Genomic DNA, 26,292 nt, shown 5'->3' with positions numbered 1-26,292 from the left:
AACCTTTATGTAAAAGTATGGATAAAAAAGAAATTAATATTACATTTTTAGAATATTTACAAATAAAAAATATTGGAATAACCTAAAAGAAAAGGACATATCCAAAATTAGAGATAAATCAGAGTTTGAGAAGCTGATGTTACAAGACAAAACTCCAACTTCAAAAATATATACAATTATACTTAAAGATAAATTAAATCAAACAACGAGATATCGGGATAAATGGAACACTTACTTAGACAGTGAGTTAAGTGACCAAGAATGGGAACACATTTTCACAAAGGGACTAGATTTTACTGTCAGTATGCAAATGAGAGAAAATCTAATAAAGATTATATATATGTGGTATATAACCCCACTTAGACTAAGTAAAATCCATAAATCAGAAAACAACAGCTGTTGGTACTGTGATAGAAAACAAGCAGATTTTATACACGTGGTGGAAATGTGAGAGAGCTATATCATTTTGGTCTGAAATAGTGAAATGTCTAACGGTTGGAATGGAGGTTGATATTCCATGTAAACCCGAGATATTCTTGTTAAATCTGGTACCTAATCTAGCTAAAGATCAACTTTGTATGGTGTTACATATGATAACTGTGGCTAGAACAACCTTTGCCAGTCACTGGAAACAAAAATCAACTCCAAAGATAGAGGAATGGCTGGTTAAAGTTAAAGAAATATATGTTTTAATTAATCTAACAGCATATCAGAAAAACAGAGATACAATAAGATTGGATGCGGTATGGTCACATACAATAAATAAAATAGAGAATTTCATAAATAAGGGCGGGAAAGAGGAATGTGTTGCACTCAGTCAGGACGTAATGATGAATATGAAGACAGAAATAAGCTGTAGCATGGGAGACTTGATCTTATTTTATTATGTGTGTGTGTGTGTGTGTGTGTGTGTGTGTATAGATATAGATATAGTATTTTAAATTACGAAGACTGTCAGTAATGCTTCTCCTTCTCACAGTACTCTAAAACTGATTGAAACTGCCAACGACATTATAATGATTGCACAATGGGGTCAGGAATTTACTTTGCAGAGAAATCCTGAAAAACCGCAATAGCCTACAGCCTGAAACAGAAGCTAAATAAAATAGCAGTCAGGTATCATTATTTGTTTTTAGGGTTAGTGTTTTGTGAAATGAACAGTACTAGAAAAGAAGGCCTGGTGGCTTTTTGTAAGCTATTGGCTGACAGAAGTGAAAACATGAACATAAACCAAATTTCCCGGGAGAGCACCTTTCTTTTGTAGAGATGACAAAAGGGTTAGTTCCGTGGTGTTTGTGAGCTGAAACCGAGCAAAATCTGCCATAGACCCCAACACTAAAATATAGTTTATCAGTCAGTAAAGAAAACCTCTCAGTTTTATGGCAACACAAGTTATGAAATATTCACAATACCTCCATTCAATCTGAGAAGCAAAATAAACATTTTAAAACAATTCTACAAACTACTGAACCTTGTAAAAAACTAGTCACCCTTGGAGCTTCTGTCACAATGGAGATGTAACACAAACACACATTCAAAATGAGCAAAGACAGGGAAATTAATAACAAAAAAACACAAATGGAACGGAGCAAGTAGAGTTGCCAGCTCTGGGTTGAGAAATATCTGGAGATTTTCTGGGGTGGAGCCTGAGGAGGGCGGGGTTTGGGGAAGGGAGGGACTTCAATGCCATAGAGCCCAATTGCCAAAGTGGCCGTTTTCTCCAGGTGAACTGATCTCAATCGGCTGGAGATCAATTATAATAGCAGGAGGGCTCCAGCTAGTACCTGGAGGTTTTGTAAAAAAATAAACAGCAAGGTTGCCAATAGAATTGTATATTAACCATCAAAAAATATAACAAATGGTGTACAATGTGATACATATAATTATTAAGTGCAAATTAACACATATTATACATTCTTAACAACTCCATATGCTATACTATACATAAGTGATCCCATACTAATTAAATTAAATATACAAATACTTTGTTCGGGTGCAAAGTCCTCTGTGAGGAATGTTTTTATCCTCTATGGAAGATTAAGGCTGTATAGCCCTCAATCATTTGCCTCAGGATTCCTCAGTAGGTACGTATATCGAGGCACGTCTGAAGAAGTTCCAGCCGCTGTAAATGCCTTAATCTTCCATAGAAGATAAAAACATTCCTCACAGAGGACTTTGTTTATTTTTTACAAATATACTGTGCAGCGAGCTAACGTATTTCCCTAGTACCTGGAGGTTGGCAACCCTAGGAGCAAGCGACACCATATATATGAGATACCAGTAAGGTATCAAAGCATTAAGTCTTTATTATGTATCACCCTGAAGTGCCTGAAACAATATACACTCATAGTAAACAAAAACACAGCATCACTCCATGTATGTGACTGTGACTAATTCTATATTCTTATACTCCTACATTCTCACGTCCACAAGAAGATGCTGATCTCCCAAAAAAATGCCTTCTGTTCATTAACCTTTCACATAAGCAGCCATCTCAACCCCTGAAGGGGAAGCAATGTCAGCTTTCAGGCCACCCCCAACAGTAGCGTGGGGAGAACTAGCAGGTTCACACATTATCGAGTGGAAATAACATGTTCCTGCTCTTACACATGGATGGGCACCAACTGTGATCTATGCCAATGAATAATGCGGGAAGTGCTAAGTGTTCAGTCTGTGGCTGTTTCCATACTGGTCAAAGAGACATTCATACCAAAATAATCTCTCCTAGCCTGATAGCCAAATCTGGTTTGCAGTGACTCATTGGACAAGCAACACTAACACAGAAGTCATGTTGAATGGATGACCGTTGACATGAATGACACAAATATGAACTAGATCAAAATGCAATACACCTTCTAATTCCAGCCTCATAGAATCATAGAGTTGGGAGGGGGCCATATAGGCCATCAAGGCCAACTCCCTGCTTAATGCAGGATCAGCCTACAGTATCCCTGACAAATGTTTGTCCAGCCTCTGTTTAAAGACTACCAGTGAGGGGGAGCTCCCCACCTCCCTAGGTAGCCAATTCCACGACTGAGCAACTCTGACTGTAACTCCCCCCCGCCACAATATCCAGCCGGTACCTTTCTGCCCACAATTTAAACCCATTATTGCAAGTCCTATCCTCTGCGAGTGAATAGGAGCAGTAAGAGCCTTTTGAAGTTTTTAAATCATAAAGATAGCAGTTGATCTTTAAACCAAGATGATAATTAAATCTATGCATTAAAAAAAGGTACGGTTTCTGGCATCATTGGATTGGCATTTTACCTGCATATCTGGTATTGCCTGGAGAATAATGAACTTTTAAAAGGTTTACTTTATTTTTAAGTTTAAATAAAGTGTACTTGATATTCTGGCAGTAATCTTTTCCAACAGTCTCATACTGCCTTTTCTTTTTTTTTATAATATTTTTTTTATTTTTCCATACAATCATTATATATTTCATTACACATTGTAAAAAATCTAATTCTTTGACTTCCCCTCCCCCCTCCTCTGATCCTTTAATTAACATTTTTTTCTCTTTGTATTGTTTTTCTAATTCAATTATAACAAAACTGTCAATACCCAATACATCCGTTCTGAATTAGATCAAAATACATTTGTTAATATCACATTTAAGTTCATCTCTACAATAATTAATCCATGCCTCCCATTCTTTTGCAAATTCATTATCATCCTTTTGATTTGCCGACGCTGTAAGTTTTGCCATTTCTACTAATTCCATCATTTTTTCAATCCACTCCGATTTGTTTGGTATATCTGTCATTTTCCATCTCCTAGCATATACCATTCTGGCAGCAATAGTAGCAAAATCAAAAAAGGTCTCTGGTTCACTATAGTATCAGGTATTATACTCAATAGCATCATTTCTGTTTTAGGGATATTTTGTTGTAATATCAGCCTTAATTCATTATAAATCATGTCCCAATAATTCTTATCCTTCTCACATAGCCACCAAACATGATGAAAAGAACCCACTTCTTTTTGACATTTCCAAAAGTTCGGTGACATATTACCATACATTTTGGCTAATTTCTTTGGTGTTAAATACCATCTATACATCATTTTATAAATGTTCTCTCTCATAGATTGTGAACTCATACTGCCTTTTCAATGCACATAAAAGATTTCATAATATGTACCATTATACCACTGAGAGAAATTTATATTCTTCCACATTAATCTCATGTTTGTTTATGGTTTAAAGTAAATGTCAAAGGCACGCTGATCATGTATAGGAAGCACACATTATGTCGAACAGAACAATATTTATTCCATATGATGCTAAATGCCCATTTGGCAATTTGAACCTCACATTAAAATTGTATGTGTAATTACACACCACTAGATGCTGTGTTTTAATCACAGAGGCTTAATTAAGATGTTTATTTTAAGCAGTACATTTTTTTTGTTTGCAATGCAGCTTAAGATCATTTCAAAAATCAGCTGTGGGTAATGGTGCCGCTATCACCAGATGTACCCTTCTAATGAATGTTCTTCTTCAGAAAGAAATGAGAAAGGCAGTATGAGATCGGGCAAAAACTGGGAAGGTCTTCCCTAGGTATAACTTGTTTACTGTATTGGCTACTTAGCCAGCCAGGCTGATGTCATGGTAAATATTAAGCTGCCAACTAATATGCAGCATTATAGTATAGATCTGCATCAATTGTTTCACAAATGATATCACTGTGTTTGTGTCACCCAGAACTACCCAGTGCATCACTACGGAAACACCAATGGGAGCACCTTGTATACAAATTCATAATCTGTTAAGAAACTGCATGATCATACTGTCCTAACAAGTTGAAAATCTGAAAAATCTGAGGGATCTCTGGTGTGAGCCTTTTCTGTGGCCCCCACTGTCACGTCACCTTGCTTGGGGGAGTTCTCCCCAAATGCCTTAGAACAGGTTGAGGAGGGGGTTCAGCTCTGCCCTTGCCCTCTTTTGCCCAGGTCGGATGCCTCCTTCACACACACAGGAAGTTTCTCTAGCCTCTTCTTCCAAGAGGAGAGCTTCCCTAAGAGGGCACAGCCTGATCTACTCCCAACCCCTCTGGTCCAGTCTCCACTTCCCTCCCTTGGTCTCCATCCAATCTGGCCTACTGGAGAACCTTCCCTCTTAATTCCCTGCCCTTTGCCTGGCCAAGTCCGTCCTGCCTGCTGCCACCCACTCGCCCAGCCTCCCTGTCACCACTCTCCCAGAACCTGGGATAGCCAAGAAAGTTCTCCAATGGGCTCCGCCTGCTCTCTGCCTGACACACCTCCACCTCAGACCACTGCCTGGTCTGCTGCCCTTCCCAGCTCTCTCTGGTGTCTTGGGGCTTCCCGCCAGCCCACTCCCTTACCAGCCCACTCCAAGAGTCGCTCCGCTTGCTGGTGGAGAATGAAACGTGGGACATTTCCCAGTCTGTCACTAAACCTCCATAACAGGTAAGCTGCGTCCTTGGCACTGCTGGCTGGAAATGCCCAGGATTCCATTTCTGGTGTGGCTGCGGCTCCTGAGAGAATGGTGAAGTCCAGGGAACACCCTTTCCCCAGACAAAGAACACCAACAAGTTGCACTCACTCAGAAACAATATTCTCACAGCCTTTTTGGCCCCTCTGCACAGTTGCTGTTTGGGAAGAAGACGCTACCTATAACTTAATCCAGCACTGAAATAAATCTGTGGTGGCTGCTTAACATTACATATTGATAGGAACGTTGGAACATATAATCGAGATCTCATAAAAAATATTACCATGCGTAATTGTCATTGCTTAAGTAATGCAGCAGTTCTCAGCTGTCTGAGTACCATGTCTGATAATCTGAAATGCATGCTGTTCTACACCATGACCAAATAAAGCTATAGTTTTTTAGATATACAGCAAAATGATAACGACATCATGTCAAATCATTTTATGTTTGAAGACCTTATATACAGTGACTGCTGGCATTGGTATCTATAATACATTACAATAGTAAATCTAAACTATTACATGGAAACAATTATCAGTAAGGAAATTTAAGATGTCCATGGTAAGTAACAGCAAAACGTATGCTCACATCACATCTCATACAAAGGATTGGATCAAAAGTACTCTGAATGGAACAAAATTTATGAATAGAACATTTGTTCATCCCTTATTTCCTCTGCATTTCTCCCATAGTCCAGAAGGCTGGAGGACCCTCTTTCACATTTATTGTTATGGCCATTGGCCAGCATAGGCAGGAGGACCCTTGAGAATGATCTGTGATGCGGTGCTGCAGTGGAAAGGGGAAAGTGGTGCTTTGTTCATAGAAGAGTACTTGAAGGTTGACAACCCTAGTAATATCTCATCTAGTCTGAACCTTAGAAATACCAGGAATTCACAATAATATTTTCATAAATGCAGTAAATATGCAACTAGTTGCTTCATCCATCATTCATGGCATGAGTTCTTATTAGGCTTACGAGGTGCCTGCTAATGGCAGGAAAACTCCTGGTTCAATGCCCGCCAATACTCATCGGGTCAGCGAGCTGAAACAGGCCAGCAAAACAGGAGCAGCAGTGATCTTTGTCACTATGTGATGAACTCACTTCTGGCATGGCCCTGAAGTGCCAGCATTGCACCAGGGCATTATCTAGAACTCACCCCAAAATCCAAGTGGTAGGGTCATGCTCGGAAGTGACAACATCATGTGACAATGAAGATGCCCCCGCAGGAAGTAACCACCCCCCATATCCTGCCAGTTGCCCAGCAACTCTGGTTCTTATTGGACTAGAACTTTCTGGCCATAGAATGCAGTAATCATATTTTTGATAACCTTAGCTCCTGTGGTTTGGGGACAGAAACATTCAAGATTATAGTTCCATTTAGTCACTAAAGCAATTTCTGCAAGGGTTATCAACTCTGCGTTCAATGCTTTTCGGAAGTATTTGGTTTTCTTCCTGCTTCCCCACAGCATTGTGGTACGTTAGTGTACCTCTTGGGATTTCTCCGGCTATTCTCTGATCTTTCTCAAACCTGCTTTGCTCTGATGTTTTGAGAAAGATCGCAGTAAAGCCTGGATGGCTACTGTGTGGGTAGATAGGAAAATTTGGATTTTTCTGGCCCACGTGGCAGCCATTTTCCATGACCCTCTCTCCAGGGCAGCCTTTCCTCTCCCTGCCACCAGGGGACTTTTTTTTAAGTATCAGCCCTTGAATATCAGTATTCTGATATTCTGTTGTAACAATAAGCGTGGCAGGTTCTCTGAATTCTCAGCTTTCATTTTTTTAAAGTAAGTTTTTAGCCCCTTCCCTTCAAAAGATAAAAGGAAAAAGGCATATCTTCATAAAATATGCAGTGAAACCTACCATGAGACTGCAGGGAAACCTGCCATGTGGGACCCCCATTGCTGCTTTGCTTTATCTGCAACCACATCAGCAACAGGGAAACCCCAAAATCCCCATCAAAGTATTGCCAGGAAAGAGGAAAGGTAGTGTTATTGGCTTCTTAAAGATCCCCTTGATTGTTGGCCTGCCTTGTTAATTCTGGTTCGTCAAAAGAGACAAGAAAAAGAAAATATCAACTTTTTTTTTTTGCCAACTTCTCCCCACCCCCAAAAGGATTTTAGGAAGCAATCCTGTACAGCTTTTCTTGATGCTGGAGATTTCAGAATACTGAATTTTTCATGAAGCAGCTATTCCATTTCCCATTTTAGCAATCTGAATATTGTTCGTGCAGCTCTATTTACTGCTTGTTTTAGCAATAAAATATTGGTCTCCTTGGTTTTGTGGCTGGAAACAAATAACAATTGTATAAAAGAAATTTAGGGTCCCATCCCCATTTCAGGCAATCTCATTTTCAGGGAAGAGTTTTGTTTTAACTTGACATTGTGCTAATTCAGAAGCAGAGTTTGCATATTTAAAAGACACTTAAGTCCTTCTATTGTCTCCCTCTTTAGTTGCTCTGCAAACAGAGCCTTTTATCTTCAGGAGGTACCTTACTACTGCCTGTTCCATTGGGAGAATGAGTTTAATGAATCATAAAATGCTTGCTTTTACTTATAGTAATGACTGCATTTTCTTCCTTTCCGAGAAAAGCCAGCAAAATACACAATCACAAAATGCTTGGTGCGGACCCCTAGATGGCAGGATGGGACTATCCATTATATGCACCCCTATGGTGAAAGTGGTATCTTGCTCACACCGTTTCCAGCATATTCTGGAAACACAGCAAAGAGACTCAAAATGGATATATTTTGGAGAGAAGGGTTTAGACACAAATAATTAGAATATTGCAATTTCCTATTTTACACTTGGCGTCATGAAACGATCTGTAATATATTGTTTTTCATTCCTGCTGCTGATGGTTTGTGCTGCAGTCTGCCACATATAGCCCATCTGTACTCCAGGCAGTATGATCACTAGCCTCACAAGGCACGGATCAACTAGAAAGATTGGGGGGTGGGGAAGCATTCACAACATCTCTTCTAACATCCAGATCCTCCTTTCGCCTTAAAACAGATATTACTTGAACTGACTTCATCAATTCCTTTTATCATTTAGCCTGTATTCTTCCAGCTACTCATGATTCTCAGTGAGCTCTCATCTAGGCATCGATCACCCGCTTAGTGCCAACAATAGTCGATTGTTGAGTGCCCAGACTAGATTTGTAACCTCCCACACTCAATGGCACTGCTGTTCTGCAGTAGTATAACTCCTCTGAAAAAAAGGATTCCTCACAAGCATTTTCAATGTTTTCTTCCTTCTTGTACAAAGGAAAACATAGGATACTCTTGTTTTGAATCTCTGTACTGGTTCCCGTACTCTCTTTATAGCATAGTTTTGCACATCCTTGACATCCTGTCTAATGACCCTGTGCTAAACATATAATTAGATTTTTTAAGATCGGCAATGATTCATTTTGTTTAAGAATAAGTTGTATCTATTTGCATGATCAGATATCCTGTCCTAAGAACACAGTTTAGGGTCACTGAAAACTTTGTTTTGTTTATATGTTGAACCGGAAATTGAAGTGAACTGGTCAAGAGCTTTTAATCCACTTTCCTTTTATTGAGGGATAAATGAATATGAGAACAACAGTTGAGTTGTCTTCTCTGGTACATGAAGATCACAGTTCCGTACAGAAACACAGGCCATTAATGCATGGCTGTTTTGTCTTGCGAATCTCCATTGTCTAAATGCATGATCCTCCCCCTCCTGTGGCACCAACCCACTTCCGTTGCGAAACTACCCCTGGTTTTCCAATCCCAGCTTTATCCCGATTAAAAACAAAGAAGCACAGCAATTGCAAGTGCCTGCTGCTGCATTCCAGCACTCGGGTCGATGCCTCTTCCTTCCAACGCTCTCCCATTCCACTTTCCCCTCCCACTCCTCCTCCCACCTCCCTCTCGGTGGAACTAGGCATCCGAACTAGCCATCGTCGCCCGTAACCGCCATACATCTCTGGAGTGGTCAGGGACGGGGGGGGGGTCCTTCATAGTTCCCCCCTTTTCCCAACTGTCTTGCAAGAAAAGTCTTTGGTTTCAACCCCGACCTTCCTCAGGCAGCTGTTCTCTCAATTGATTGGAAACATTTTTGGGGGAGGGGGTCTTTTTCGCTTTTGTTCTTTCTTGCTCTTTGCCCGCAGCCACTGGTGTTTGGCTCCCAGAGAGGATAGGGAGAAAGAAGCAACAGTTACAAGAATCACTTGCAGTTGGGAGCTGTGCTATTGCTCCCCTATATACACACACATACACACACACACACACACACACACACACCTCTGCTGCACAGAGGCTGGGGCATAGAGAAGGGGCACACACTGAGGAAATGAGAGAAGGCTTCCCCCCGCCGCCAAGAACAAAGAAGTAGCCATTCTCCAAGCCTCCCCCTTGCCATCGGAACTTGTTCATCAGTCTGGGTCATCAGCGCCTGCCCGCTTGCCCCCCTTGCAGCGCCCTAAAAGTCATGGCACCAGGCTGTTTTTATTTTGCAAAGGGGGGGGAGTCTACAACCATGCTTGCAATATAGTAAGAGGGTTTAATGTTGATACGATGGTATACTGTTGTACTGGCATACCAGCAAATACATATAATTTAAAAAACCTCATTGTTAGGTCAGCCCTTAATTGGCATCAGCCAATTACAGATGAAATAATGATCACTCCCCTACTATCCCATGGCACATTAATGTAAACAAGAAGGCAGATATATTGTTGCCTAAAGCTTTTGTAGAATAGAAACCACCTCTTCAAATGTATGAGATGAATCATACATCAGCAGATTGGTACATGTACACACACACACACACACAGGTGAAAAAATGTAAACAAGAACTCCTGACTCCTCATTGCATCAGTTATTTTCATCCATGAACATAAGGATATCGAAAGAGCCCTGTTGGATCAGACCAACAGTCCATACAGTCCAACTTACAGTTCACTCAAGTACAGCTATGAGATAAAACATGACACAAGAATGACTGGCATCTGTATCCAGCTGTCAAGCCAGACACACATGTGCACAGGAGGCTGGGTTTCCGGGTGTGCAACTTGGAACTTGAACTTTTGTCACAGGAATGGGTTCACACTGGAAGCAGCCCTGAGGTGTCATTATCTGCACTACCTTAGCACCATAGGTGGCTGAATCCTTTTATGGGAATGCAGAGTGAAGCAGCTCATTAGCAAGGATGCTGATACAGTGGGAATTTCGCCAAAGCTGAAGTGTGTCATCCTTTCCACTCCTGGACTCTGTTGCTCGAAGGCTATAGCAGGGCTTTGTGACAGAATCATGATAAAATCACTTTGTCTTTATACGCCAATTGTAGCTCTGCAGGGGGAAAAAGATAGCTGGCCAACAGGGGCTCTGTATCCTTTATTAGTCTTGGCAGCTTTTCTAATTACCCTATCCCAACCGCTCAATTATTTGTTGCATCTTCCAAATACATCACCAGCGCTTTATTTATTCATGTACATTTTAATTAAGAAATCAAAGTCTAATTTTTAAAATATGGTGAGCAATATTTTTCATCAGATTCCATTTATTGTAACACTTGATAAAATATGTCAGTGAATTGCTTATTGTTGGGTAATTGAATTATTAAAAAAAGGAATTGTGCACAGAGGGTGATGCCGCAAACTGCTAACGCTCCCAAAGCACAGACACACATACCCCCCTGAAATAAATAACTGGTTCCTGTAGACAAAATCTTGCGCACATTGCTTATCTACAGTGTGCTTATTACTGAGCTGTGCATATCACAGTTGCTCATCCAGAATCTTTGCACTATGAAAACAGCGACAGCCTATTTGATCGGCAATCTCCAAACATTCAAATTCAAAGTCCTACAAAGGGTTAGGGAGGAATAAGCCTGAGTCATCCTCACACCCCTTGCTGCATGTACCATCCACATGATGAACATGTCAGCAATGGGAAACATATGAAATAACATTTCAGACCTGGGGACAACCCACAGCTAACTTTAATCTTTCGTAAGTGTGTACCATGAATTAATGCTATTTATTAAAATAGTGGATATTTATGCCAGACCTGTTTACAGCAACAGATGCCCACTGAAGGCTACAAAAAGGTTCTTTACTTCTCCGTGTGCCTGTACTTTCACTATACGGGGCACATTGATGAAAACAGTGTCACGGGTCAAGCCCTGCCTCCCTTGCTTTATTCATTGGTGGCATGGATGGTGGACTCCAGACAAGGACTTCTAGGGGAGAAACCATTCCCCACAGGATGTCGTGGCTTAAATCCTGGCTACCCTCAGCACAACCCATATTCCATGGCCATGTGTGAACCAGCCCTGAGACTCAGATCCGTCTTGTCCTGGTACAACATTCTTTTAATCACATTCACATTGCGCTGTTTAATCCAACATGAAAAAGGCTTAAACCACATGGGGGCAGTCACTTCAAAACAGGCTACAGTCGAATGAGACAAACGGCAAAAGTGTCTACAACACTGTATCCAGCAAGAGTCACACTCCTTTTGAGCAGCCTGCACCAGGCACACTGCTACAGTTTTCTGTGTTTCAGGATAAAGGAAAACAACCCAAATATGAATATTTTTCACCCTTTCTCTTGACTTACGGTTAAGAAGAAGGCTGGCATTGGTTGTGCCTAGTTTATTGGCAGCGACACATGTATAGTTGCCAAAGTGCTCCTCTGTCACATTGTTGACATTTAAAAGTGATCTTGAACTATAGCTTTTAATAGTAATCCCTTGTTGTCCATTGATCAGTCTAGAAGGGGAAACAGAAAGGAAAACAGTGCCTATTAGATGCCACAGGCCAAGCTGTTTGCATCTGGGTCTAACCACCTTGCAATACCTGAACGAGATTTTATCCAAGTGGGAAGGAAAAAGAATGAGATAATAATATAGTTAAGTAGTGTTGGCAGTGTCTTACTTGGATAATATGTTACCTCCATAATGTCCCAATGGCTGTAATTTTAAATACAAGGAAGCAATTCTGCACATACATCTGCGATCACATACTGTCATTTACCCTTCCACAGATCTCTGTACCAAATCACACATTCACAAACTGCTTTAGAATTCAGAATACCAATGTGGGGGGGGGATTGATGGGGGAAAGTGCTGGAGGATAAGGGGCCTGAGCAATCCCATTGTCTTTGGAAATGTGCTGCTGATGGACTGCTGGTTTGTGGCCAATTTGCTGGACAAATCTAGGGCTAAAATTAGATTAAAGGCTTTCTTTCTTTCACTCTCAAATGTCAGGGAGCAACATGTGGGTGATGTAGCTACATCAGGGAGAAAGCCAAAGGTTCAAAATGCAGACAAGAGAGACATAAACTAGGAAAGATTCAGGGAAAGGCAGAGCAAATCAGCAAGCAGAGTCTTGGCACAGCAAAGGAGCTATAAGCAGGAGATGCTGAACTAGCCTGCAGCAGCAGATTCTTCTTGATTGCTTTCATAGGAGTCTAGACCCAAAGAAACTTATAGCTTCATGTAGGGCGGAAAGGACAACCACACCCTTATTAATTACCACACATGTTATTAATTAGAAACTGGTTCCATTCATCATCATCACCATCATCACCAGAAAATCAAGCACCAGAGACTATGATCTCACCAAGTACCATATGCATGATTCCCTGGCACAGATGGGATTTAAATCCAATTTTGGTCCAGTGCTCTATAGCCTGATGTATTGGGTCAGATTAAATGGCTTCTCTTCCACCATAAAGCCATTCTATCAAGTTCTTGGGTTCTACTGCAGTCCTTTTTACAAAGGTCAGTAATACATATGTCAACCCAAATGCCACTTTTGCATATGCAGCATGTTCAGCTCCCAAAATTAGCAGGCTTTTGTGCACCATTTCATGCTGATCCTACCCCTGAACCAGTACGGATGCCAGTATTAAGTTTTCTTGCTTCTGTTGCTCTTGCAAATCTTTTACTTTTCTCTAATGGCTTTTGGTTCTTTCCATCAGCATTTCTCTGAGTTCACCAATGAGTACCTATTCAAAATTCTTCCTCTGTACATACAAAATAACATTTCCATTTACAACAAAGACTCCGAAGAGATGCAACTAATCCACTGTCTTTGGTTTCATCTTCAGATTTGCCCATCAAATGAACAGTTAATGATAAATCAAAGTTAAAGGAAAGAAAGCAGTTGGGCACATTTCTATCTATGTAGAAATCCAACGTATGTTTAAAACAGTATGATATGTGATGAACAGCCCTATCTTATACTTGTTTACTCAGAATTAAGTCCCATTATATTCAGCATGGCTTGTTGCTAGATGAGCGTGTATACAATTGCATGCTAAACCTGACGGATTATAATATTTTTGAACAAGATGTCAGCAACACATGTTTTCCATAGAATTCTCACTTTTTCTCACTTCCTGGACTTAAGGAGTATATGCAAACTCAATTACACTTCTATCCTTAAACATGACAAAGAAACATGAAAAAGTAATTTCCTCTTATCACAGGGCAAAAGATCTAGGAGGAATAAAGCAGTACTTTCTGCCTTAGTGCCTGCACTCATTTCTCCTTCATTTCTTCCAGACGGCTTGTATCTCATCAAAATATAAATGTTAATCAAGCCAGCAGTTTCCTAGAATTGTGATAGTAGGAATTCTTCTTTCTAGGACCCAAACTATGGCAGATTCCACATGAGGTTCCCCCCCTCCCCATGGTCATCATGCTACTGGTGCTATTGTTGCTCAATTCATACTTGTAACACAGATTTTACATGGGACATTTAATCAAATTTTTCCACTCTTGTTAGCCATGGTTTCTGTGTCACACCAGACGTGGATTGCTTTGCTCCCCTCCTGCCATTGTTATGCTGCCCTCATGATTCTCTGCTCACTTTAAACAAATTAGGTGCATGGGTAGTTCTGCTCAAGAGTAGTGGGAGATTGTGTGTGTGTGTGTGTGTAGTGCCGCCAAGTCACAGCCAGGTCATGGTGACCCCAGCAAGGGCTTTCAAGGAAAGTGAGAAACAGAGATGGTTTGCCGTTGCCTTCTTCTGCAGAGTCTGCCTTGGTTGCCCCTCTTCCAAGTACCGACCCTCCTTAGCTTCTAAGATTGGGCTATACCATGCCACCTTCCCTCCCAGCACAATATAACACATTTTTAAAACCCCACTGTTCATTTGCATAGTGCTGCTCCAGAATAACACAATTCTTAAATCCTTTGGTAATGCAAGGTGTCTCCATTGAAAAGACAAATTGGTCTACTGCTTGGGGGAAGGGGAGAGCGAGCACTTCAGGGACTTTTCAAATGCTAATCTAGACAGCAAAGAAAACCACTTACTACTTGTATTGTTCTGTGTAGTAACTGACATGGGTTTGTATATGTAGCCCTGACCTAGGTAGCCCAGGCTAACCCGATCTTGTAAGATCTCAGAAGCTAAGCAGGGTGGGTCAGACCTGGTTAGTATTCGGATGGGAGACCCCAAGGGAGACACAGAGGCAGCCAATAGCAAACCACCTCTGAATGTCTTTTGCCTTGAAAACCCTACAGGGTCCTCATAACATCGTTATGATATTGCTGTGTTCCCTCCCTCATCTCAGTTTTGTCAGAACAGGGTGAAGGGGCTGTTTCCTTTCATGCCAACACAAGGTGTACCTTCCCTTCTCGACACATGAAAGCGGTCATCCCAACAATGCCACCCTGGGAAAGACATTTTTTTCAGGTTTAAAAGAAGTGTACAAATAGAGTTTCTGAAATGTCTGGAGGGGACCTTCTGTGCTGAATCAGCCAATATTAGAAAATTTAGTACACTGAAACCTGGGCCTTGGATCCCATGATAAATCATTGATGATAGAAGGGATTTCTATCAGTGAAGCAGGACTTTCTTGCCTCCCCCTTCTTGCTGCAGTCCAAAATGCCCCAAATGCTACTCCTGGAGGACAGGAGACCCCTTGCCCAGAACAGCATAAGTTGTAGATCTGCAGCAGAAGGGGTAACTGGCAAAAGAAGAAAAATGAAATGAGACAGCCAAATTAACTCATTTTTATGTAACATATACAAAGTTCAGTTCAAGTGCCCAAAGAAACTAGTAAGTGTGAAGTGACCTTGCCTGTGGGGGATGGAGAAACTTCTAGGAAAGATTAATCTACTCCTTCACATGACATCTTCTCCCTTACAACTTGGATTGATCCAAGAGATCTCCTTCCCCTTTCCCCCCTTGTTTAGACTTCTTCCCTTGTGGATATTTAATATATACCACTCCTTGCCCTTCTCTAGTTGGTTTGCTCTAGATTTCAGCAGTGGTGCCATCCTTCTTAACTTAAACTTAAGTATACTTCAGATGTGAATTTCATGATTGTTGGAGGACTGATATGACACCATTCAAGATTCCCTAGCATAAAGAACCCTAGGAACAGATGAAACAGCAATTGATACCTGCCTTGGCCAATCCAAACACTTCTTTTTGGAACCATTTATTAGCAGGACACATGTAACCACATTCAGATATAGGAGAAGCCTAGTTAAATGTGAAACTACTTAGCTATGCTTGATTACTCAGAGAATTGCTTATATTTCATCCTGAAAGCAGAACTCTTGCTTATATAAACAAGTTACCATTTAATTTTGATATATGGAGGCAGCACATCATAAATCCAGGAGAGAGATGCAATTTTTCCCCACCATTCAGCCTCAAAAGTCACATCTATCATTATTAATGGTATAGCTGCATATTGATGATTTAATATTTTACATTACATTAATGCTCCTATTTTTTATTTAATCACTACACCGTTCTGCATATAAAATAGATTTTCGTATAAACATAGGTTCCCAAATCAGTAGGCTGCACACCAGAAGGAAATGAATGGCCCTTTTCAAAAGCCAAAAAGAAATGGGCTATTTATGAATCTGGCAAATGAACATTTGCACCTTTAAGAATTTTAATTCTGGACAAGTTTTCCAACCACATCAACCTAATTTAATCTACTATGCGATTCACTTCAGCTACTTTAGTTTCAGTGACATCATTTTCATGATATCAATATTATTTAATTCATTAAGGCTAAAGGACACTTTCCTGGGAGAAAGCAGCAATGAATAAAATGGGACTCATGTTCGAGTAGATTTGCCTCCTCCTACATGCACTTTATTTTCCAGAGCCACTGTGGGTGTTGTTAGAGCCAGGTTAGAGTGTTGGACTAGGATCTGGTACAGCCAAGTTTGAATTCTCACTCTGCCATGGAAGTTTGCTGGTTGACCTTGGGCCAGCCACATGCTCTCCACCTAATGTACCTCACAAGGTTTTTGTGAGGATAAAATGGAGGAGAGGACAATAATGTGCCACTTTGGATCCCCATTGGTAAGAAAAGTAAATCAGTTTTCAGTGTGGCACACAAACCATCTTAGAATACACACACATGTGACAGGATAAATTCACAAAGAGTGAATTTTAACCTTTGAATTCAGGAGTTCTCCATCGCAAGCCGTGAATTTATGAATAATGAGACAAACACAACAAAGAATGATGATTTTATTTTATTTGGATTTGTTGCATATTTTTTCACACTTGTTAGTTGAACCTACTTCTAAACGCTAATTAACATGATCAGAAACATTCAGGCATTATTTAACCAGAATTGTCACAGTAAGACAGCTCATACTTTAGTGCCAATTTACACATAAAGGGTTAGGGGCTATACACTGTACCCTGTATAGTTTGTATTATCTCTTGCGGTAAGAAGGTTCCTGCTATGTAATTTTTGCAAAATTTAATGTGTCATGTTAATACTTATGCTTGCTTCCCCGTTATTTTTGGTCTCTGGTTTGTTCCAGATTTCTGCAAGTCAAATCCTAGTGCATTGTGTATTGGATGTCCCATCCTGTGGATTATATTGACCTATTTTGTATAATCCACCTTGAGTTCCAATGAGAAAGGCAGACTACAAATAACGTAAATAAATAAATAAATGATGCATAAGGAAGTTGTAAATGTTTCTCCCTCAAAGTGCTAGTTTTCAACACCAAGGGACTGCTTTTTATCACAAGAAAGAGAATTCAAAAATTCAGCTTCTCTTCCTATAGCCAGAGGACATATTCTCACACTGCACATTGTGTATAATGACTCTTTGCCGCTCCTCAGACCACTGTGTACCTACAATGAATTTGAACATCTGTTCTCTGTTGTGTATCTGAAATAATGATCATCCTGCTCAATAAAGTATAGTTTCTCATCCCAAGATAAAACTCAGGAAAGTCCCAGAAGCACTTAATTATACTTGCTTCGGCTCACCTCTAATTTTTAAAAAAGTGCTTCCTATATAGAATGCATATAAACTACAATATAAGAAAACACTGTGAATAAAAAAGAAATGCCCCTTACCTTTCCAAAAGAAAGGTTTTTCAAAGTCACATTTAAGGGATTATTGACATTTCAGAGAAAACATGCTGAGTTTTGTTTTGTCTCTGTTCTGCAGCATTACAGGAACTGAGGATTAAACCCTTACTCCAGAGATAATAGGCAAGAGTGGAGAACATCATGCATCAGTTTCTGCCCAAAGGAATATCTATCTTTAGTCTCATATTTTAATACTTTAACGATATGGTAATCTACATGTGGGAATCCACAAGGACTTGTGGGGCGCATCTGATTTCCCCCTCCCCCACTATTTCCTCTTTCCCTTTTCTGAAAGCCCCCACAGACTCTTTCCTTTTCCTGCTTTCTTCTCCCCTTCCCACCCAACAGCCAACCTAGATCAATCTGCCCCATGGTCTTCAGGTTTCCCTCTCCCCACAAGCAGCATCTGCCTAGGAAAACTATGGCTCAGTAGTGTGTTGCTGGCCACTGGGCCATGCCTTCTTGAATGATAGGGAACCCTCAAGGACTTCTGGGGGGCACTTCACTTTCCCCTGTATCCCCCTCCACACACTATTTCCTCTTTTCACCCTCCTGGCAACCCTCATCTCTTTTCTTTCCCTGCCTCATTCTCACCTTCTCAGCCATTCATCAACCTACCTTTTATCTGCTTCCCATCTTCAACTTTATTTATTATTTATTTACTTCATTTATACCCCACTTTTCAGCACAGTGTGGACCAAAGTAGCTTACATTATTCTCCTCTCCTTTTTTCTCCCAACAACAACTCTGTGAGGCAGGTTAGGCTGAAAGAACTTGACTGGCCATTGAGCTTCCACAGCAGATGGGAATTTGAACCTAGGTCTCCCAGACCTTATTCTGGAGTACCCCACCCTGGCTTTCATAGTGTGGCTGCTGTTGAAGAGTAGCAAGCAGCCAGGCTTTGTTGAGTTATGCAAGTTGGGTGGTGTCTAGTCACCCAGTGGTTGCTGTCAGGCCTGGTTCCAATGAATTTTCTCTCAAAGGCTAAAACAGCTCTGGAAAGGACCCTGTCCCCTCCACCTATCTTTTATTTACAGAAACCAAGCCATAGAATGCTGTTATTGCCTAGTAACAACCACTGAGAAAATCAGCGTGTTAAAGCTACAGGCACTCCTTTTATCATTTTGGGTTTTTTAACCCTCCCAATGTATTTTTTTTTAGATTTCAGATTTTCCTGCAAACCTGGGGTGTTGTTCAAGTTTGTAGAAAGATCTGTCTTGCCAGTTCACAGCTCCAATCTAAGTATTCTCAGATTTGGCTGACATTGCTGTTAGAATATAGACAAGTGGAGGCCTGTGAAACTCATGGGGGGAATCCCATCTGCCCCTCACAGGAGTCCCATCTCCCTCTCCCATTGTGGCTCCAGGCCCCTCCCCCTCCCTCAGCCCTGTTCATTCGCTGGCTTGCCCAGAGCCTCTCCAGGTGGGTGTGGTCTCTCCCCACCCCCAGCTCTGCTTTCTTGCCAGCGGTGCCTGGGCTCTGCCGACACAGAGGCAGCTGCCAATGGGAGGAATTAAACCCCTCCACTAAAAAAAAAATCAGATTCTTTTCTGCAGACCCAGGGGGTTCCCCCGAGTCTGCAGAAAAACCTTTTGGAGGAAGTGTGCCCCAATCTATAGATTTAAGTATCCATAGGCAGGGAGCCCCACTTGGGAATTAAATATATAGATTAGAACATTATCATGATTTGAATCTTTCATTAGGCTCTTTGATTTAAAATGTACATCTTGTTTGTTTCATATGTTTTAATGGAATGAAGAGGGTTGGATCCTACCACTCTGCTCAACTAGGTGTGGAGACTTCCTCTGGTGAATAGGTTCTGGTGGAAACCTTGAGTTCCCATTTCGTTGAGCAGAACAGCAGAGATCCAACTCAATATTTTTTAGTCAAGGCTTTTAGCGTGCATCTCACATGATGCCTAATTTGAAAGAAAAAAAAAGAGAATATTCATGTTTAAATCAATTCTGTGCAGATCATAATTTTTATTTCTGTAGAACTTTTAATTGTGCAAGCTTGCTTCACAGTCTTTATTTATTCTATCCAAATTAGCTGGAAATACCCAGATGCCATGACTTTCCGAACCAGATACGTGCATTACAATAGAAAACTGGTTTTGGCAGTTCTCGGTGTATATTAAGGTTGCTCTTCTAGAAATGATATTTGTAGGGTTATATAATTGGAAGATAAAAGCAACACAGGTATGACTGGCTGGTTCCCAAAATAACAGCACTCCCAAGTTTATTAAAAAAAAAATACTATGCAGACTCCAGAGAAGAGCATCTGAATTTCAGAAAGAAATGGTCTACAAACTTACTTTCTTTCTCCTTTGTACCATTCAAAGGCTGGAGAAGGAACACCCGCACTTTCGCATCTGATGAATCCAATCCCTCCAAGCGTCACACCACTGGCTTTTATTTCCTGAATGGTTGGGGCAACTATAAAGACACATAAACAGTGGTTAGTGAATACATTTTTATGAAAACAATTAAACTCAGTTATTCATATAATACTTCTTGGTCTTCAGAGCCATTCATATAGATCAACTTCTTTTAAACTTAAAAAGAAACCCTGTAAAGTAATACAGTATTATTTTCTATGGGTGAGCAAATGTCTTCTATTTTGCTCAGTTTTAATATTTATTTATATTTTTGTCAGTGTTTTCATTCTTCAGTTTTCATTGTCGGTTTTGTAGGTTTGTTTGCACTGTGTACACGTTTGGCTTTTAAATTGTGTTTATAAGTACCAAGTATGCTATTTATATGTATAGTATGTATGTGCATGAGTGTGTATGCCTTTGTTTATATATGATTGGTTTGTCATGTAAGGCTGATTTCTTGACGCCCAGGCAACACTGAAAAATGATATATTTTATAGACAAAATTTGGAATGAGGACACAAGAAATGGGATCAGTTTCCACAAGGGAACAAGTGAATTGCTTTATTAGTTCCAGACTCTACTTTGCTATCAAAGTAACAAGCCACTTACAGAACACTTTTCTGGATGCAAATAATTGTTTCCAATAATGTAGTACCCATAAATTAGCTTGCATAACATAAGCATTGCAAGAGACTCTGTGCCTACACAGTAAAGACTTCAAGGAAGGGAGCTGCTGCTGGGGAAATAGAAAAGAACTAGCCAATAGTGAGTACTGTGGTGTGATTTTGCCTGTACTCTCAGGAGATAATAGCCTGAGGTTTTTCAAGTCCTTTGGTGAGAGGTAGGAACTGGTCCTCAATAAGGGTTGATCCACCCAACTATAGGACCGACCAGTCAAGCCAGGCTGGTATCCGTTTGGACAGAGGAACAAACACAGTTTTAGCTAATCACCTTTATGAGTGCCAAGGAAGAATTTATATGTCAATCCTGACTGACTGTTGGTCCCCCCCCCTTCTTAGGGTGTTCTTTCTTCCAGGTAAGGACTTTGAGTTCTGTTATTTGGTAGATTTGAGCTATCAATCACTTAATTATTTCATTTGTCACAACCCTGTAAGAAATTCCAGTGTGTGGAATTGGGGGGAGGGGACGGACACCAGTAGGGATGGAATTGGAAAGTACCTGGGAGGGCCACTGTAGCTGAGATGGAGATTGGCAGGACACTCACCTAGCTAGAGCAGAACTGCTGACTATCCTTGCCAAGGTGTGGTATATCCAGCAGAGCTGTAGGTGACGCAGATGAGAAACCCTCCCCATGTGCCTCTGCAAGCAAGGTGAAATTCAATGTGTCTCTCAGGGGTGAGCTGTCCATTGCTAGAGGAATATTGCAACTGGCTTTAGATCAGAGCTTCATCCTCCACACTGGTCTAGGCTAATGAATCAATGAAGACATGGTTTTTCATGAAGTTATGACCAGGCTTAATTCCAGCTCCTGGTACATCTCTTCTTTCCTTTCCTTTTACAACTTACTATGTTTCTTTGTTGCTGCTATAGTAAGAAGAAAGGTAGCCCTAAACATTTTAACCTCATCAAGGACACAGGAAAGAGATATTTGATGCTTTGGGGAGGTTTGACTGGTGTTCACAAATGCATGTCATAGAATTAATAGTATTTCCCAATACAAGTCAGTATATGTCACAAGATACAATGTCCTAAAAACATAAACACACATTACATTTTATGGTGTGTGTTGTATCCCAAATATGAGTTCAGTAACTAATGACAACTGAGTTTCTTTCATAAAGTTATAATGTAAAAATCTATATAAGTAACAGAACAAATTACGAAAACTCAGCTGGGATAGCATTGTACCCCAATACTAAACATGAGTGGGTAGAAAGTTACCCCCAGTATTTCAATCCAATTTTTTCTGGGGTAAATAAATTATAAATAAAACATAATTTCTTTAGAGGATAGCATCCAAAAGACTGTCAGTGACAATGTCCTAAAACATCAAAGTGATACAGCCACTAAACCTTTGAGTTTTTGCTAGAAAAGAGGACCTGGATTAGATAGTTACCCCTGATTCCAAGAGAAAGTATCTAGAAAACGTTTTCCTTAAGAGTATTAAGAAGCATCAAACAACACAGAAAACAGGATAGCCAAGCAATTATAATTCTCCTTCCCAGATTTTTCTATGTGTCTAGTTTAAAATATAATGTATGCCCAATGCAAAATACTATATGAGTAAGACCCAGCTTATTAATATACATTCATTTTCCAACCCATTTTCAAACTTATCTAATGTTGTATTGGATGTGTGAACTTCTGACTCCTCATCACTCCCATTATTTCAGAAACACACACATCATTCTGCTTGCCATGAAGAGAGGCTATAATATTTTATGATACCAACTTCCTGAAGAAGGAACAGCTGCATTAAAGAGGAGATGCTTAAAGTAGCCTGGCCAGTTTCACTGTACATTTTATATGCCTATTGGGACAAAAGCAGCACATTTGCAAACTCTTTATATGTGTCTGAGTAAAAACTGTCATGAAATCCTCCCCAAAGCAGTACCCAGCTTGCTGGGGGTAAAGTGTAGATGACTGGGAAAGTAGGGTTGCCAGATCCCTCTTCACCACCGGCGGGACGTTTTTGGGGCAGAGCCTGAGAAGGGTGGGGCTTGGGGAGAGGAGGGACTTCAATGCCATAGAGTCAAATTGCCAAAGCGGCCATGATCTCCAGGTGAATTGATCTCTATTGGCTGGAGATCAGTTGTAATAGCAGGAGATCTCCAGCTAGTACCTGGAGGTTGGCAACCCTATGGGAAAGGCAATAGCAAACCACCCCATAAACATAGTCTGCCTAGTAAATGTGATGTGATGTCAACCCATGGGTCAGTAGTGACCAGGAGCTTGCACAGGGGACTACCTTTACCTTTTTTAAAGCAGTACAACAATGGATTGCCTATGGATGGATAACTGCTATGTTCAGCTATGACATAATCAATTGATTCAGGAAGATATGCAGAGTACCCATTTTGGGACATCCAAAATCTATATACTAATAGCAAAGTTGGCCAAATATGAGGATACTTAGAGCTGTGAATAGGCAAGAGAAAATGCCCCAGGCTTGCAGAAAAATCTGAAATCTTTTTTTAAAAAAAACATAGGGGGGGGGTAAAGATAGGTTAGCTTTGGGGTGGCAAGGAAATCGGGTTGCCAGTTCCAGGTTAGCAAATTCCTAGAGATTTGGGGGCTGGACCCTGGAGAGGGTGGAGTTTGGGGAGGAGAAGGACCTTAGATGGGTATAATGCCACAGACTTTACCCTCCAAAGCAGCCATTTATTGCATGGAAACTATGGTTAGCAGCCTCCAGGTGGGGGCTGGAGATCTCATGGAATTATAACTGCTCTCAAGATGACAGTTCCCCTGGAGAAAATGGCTGCTTTGCACAATGGACTCCTGCTGAGGTCGCTTCCATCCCCAAACCTTGCCTCCCAAAGCTCCACTCCCAAATCTCAAGGAATTTCCTAACTTGGAGCTGGCACCCAAGAAAGAGAGATGGAAACAGGAAAAGGGGAGAGTCTATGGGGGCTTTCAGGAAACGAAGAGAGGAAATAGTGGGGGAGGGGAAAATGAGATGCTTCTGGCAAGTCCTTGCAGGTTCATGCTTAATACCTACATTTCACGAACCCCAAAGAAGTGGGGACAATTCAAATGTAGTGGAATTCTCTACCTTTCTATCACAACGTTTCTTCTTGTGGACTTAAGCAGCATAGATATAGATAGCACAGACAGCAGCAAGTTCTGTGTTTCTAGTAAGAGTTCTTAAAGAGAAACTCACTGACTTATTGCACACGCTGATTGATTTCAGGTGTTAATTATTGAAGTTGTAAAGTCAAATTATGTTCACTCTAAACTTCCAACACAACAGGATGCCATCTGTTGGAAAAAAAACCTCCCCATGAAAACATGAAATGTCTACTGCAACCTTGACAAAGTCGATTTCTTACATATGTGGTGGGGTTGTAGAAGAGCTAATGCATACTGGGGAAAAAATGATCCAAATGATATCTAATAGTCTAGAAATAAATATTCTGAAAAATCCTGAAACAATTTTACTTAATGATATACCAAATATACAAAAAGATCTTCGAGACATATTCCTTCATATGATAATATCAGCTAGAATTAACTTTGCAAGATATTGGAAAGGAAACAAACTCCCAGATCTAAATAACTGGATAGATAAAATTAAGCAAACTTATGTATTAATTAAGCTGACTTAGTATAAAAATGATAAAGACATGGAAGATCTAGATGATGTCTGGATCCCAATCCCAGTATGGAAAAAAAAAAACTTTTAAAAATCTGGAACACAGAGAGGAAGACGAGTAATGTTTCTGCTGACTTTAATATGAGTAGCTGAGTTAGTTCTCTTTTACTATTATTACTTTTATCTGTAATGATATGTTATTTTGATTGATTTTTTTGTTTCTTCTTCTTTTCCCCCAATTTTGTGAATTTTATGTCTATAATGAAGTTTTTATTAAAAGAAAAATAAAGAAAACATGAAATGTCTACATTCCACGATCATTCTCTTTTTGCTTTCACAGAGTTTGAGGTACCAGTAGTGACCAGGGTGATGCTGGTTGACCACAACAACATCCGGCTGGGCTTTAATACCTTGCTTTTAAATGCTGGGTCAGTATAGGTAAAGTGGCAGCCATCCACGATTTAATTCTGGATGAAAGGGCTGACCTGGCATGAATCACTGAGAGCTGGTTGGGGAGGGGGGAGGTGTTAACCTTTCCCAACTATGCACCCCAGGGTACTCAGTGATGCATTAGCATAGGCCTGGTGGGTGGAAAGATGGTGTTGCTGTAGTCTACTATGTAGTCTACTATGACTCTATCCCCTTGGCTTGATGCCCTGTCAGGGACTCTGCTGGGTTTGAGAGTATGTATTTAGGATCCTGAGACAGGATTGGGATTCTGTTGGTGTACTGCCCAACCCACTGCCGAACTGTCTCCCTGCCTAAGCTTGGACGTGGTATTGAGGGCTCCTAGACTGGGGAACTTCAACATCCATGCTGAGGCTACCTTGTCTCCACGACAACCATGGACCTGTGTCAGGTAATAACAGGCCCCATACACTATGCACATCACACTCTTGATCTGGTGTTTTGTTCTGGGCAGGAAGAGATGGGGGGATTGATCACTATTGCTGGGGTTTGGATTTACAGAGGTACCAAGACTCCGCAGGGCTGGGGGATCACGTTTATCCACCCCCATAGCCTGATGGATCCAATAGGTTTTCAGATGGCATTGGGGATACTGGGCGATATTCCTGCTGATATGGTCAGTGCTCCTGTTGATGCCCTGATTGATGTCTGGAATGGGGAAATGACCCTGGAAATTGACATGACTGCAATTAAGGACCCTCTCTCAGGTCAAAGAGCCTGGGCAGCATCTCAGTCACTATTACAACTGATCCCCAGCCAATAGAGATCAGTTCACCTGGCGAAAATGGCTGCTTTGGCATTTAGAGTCTATGACATTGAAGTCCCTCCCCTTCCCAAACCCCATCCTCCTCAGGCTCCGCCCCCAAAACATCCCACCTGTGGTGAAGAGGGATCTGGCAACCCTACGGTTTACTGAGGGTCTGTGGATGATGAAATGACTGGGGAGATGGCTAGAGCAACAGCGGAGAAAGACTCAGGGTGATTCAGACAAGGCATGCATGGGCTAGAGCTCATCTGAAAGCCCACTCTTTAGGAGTGATGGTGGCAAAGAAGCAACATTTTCCCACCACCATTGCATCTGCACAGTGCAGACCTGCAGAACTCTTTCAGGTGGTCAGAGGCCTATTGGATTATCTAGTTTTTTGAAGACAAAAGTTCATGGAATTCATAAATAGCAGATCCATTTTGAAAATGTAGAAATGACTGAAGTTTTGCAACGCAGGCTCGGAAAAGCTGATAGTGACTATTTACTTTAATGGCAGTCATCAAAGTCTCACATACCAGTGTATAAATATATTTAGGAGTGCAGCTAAATTTGAGGCAAGATTATTGGTAATGTACTAGGTCAGCAATCTGGAGCTCCAGCT

The 26,292-nt window shown here is 40.9% G+C and overlaps 1 protein-coding gene across 1 annotated transcript in view; it reads right to left on the bottom strand.

The window, feature by feature from the left end:
• Nucleotides 1-26,292, bottom strand: part of NEGR1 (neuronal growth regulator 1) — a 665,802-nt gene that overhangs the window by 129,920 nt on the left and 509,590 nt on the right. The window contains exons 5-6 of the mRNA XM_056844652.1: nt 20,119-20,239; nt 12,046-12,197 (exon numbers count right to left, since the gene is read on the bottom strand). Of these exons, the coding sequence (XP_056700630.1) occupies nt 12,046-12,197; nt 20,119-20,239 (273 nt within the window). The remainder of the gene's footprint in view (nt 1-12,045; nt 12,198-20,118; nt 20,240-26,292) is intronic.

The sequence above is a fragment of the Euleptes europaea genome, chromosome 2 (genome assembly GCF_029931775.1).
Source record: "Euleptes europaea isolate rEulEur1 chromosome 2, rEulEur1.hap1, whole genome shotgun sequence".
Taxonomy (NCBI): domain Eukaryota; kingdom Metazoa; phylum Chordata; class Lepidosauria; order Squamata; family Sphaerodactylidae; genus Euleptes; species Euleptes europaea.
This window is presented reverse-complemented; position numbering and strand designations above follow the sequence as displayed.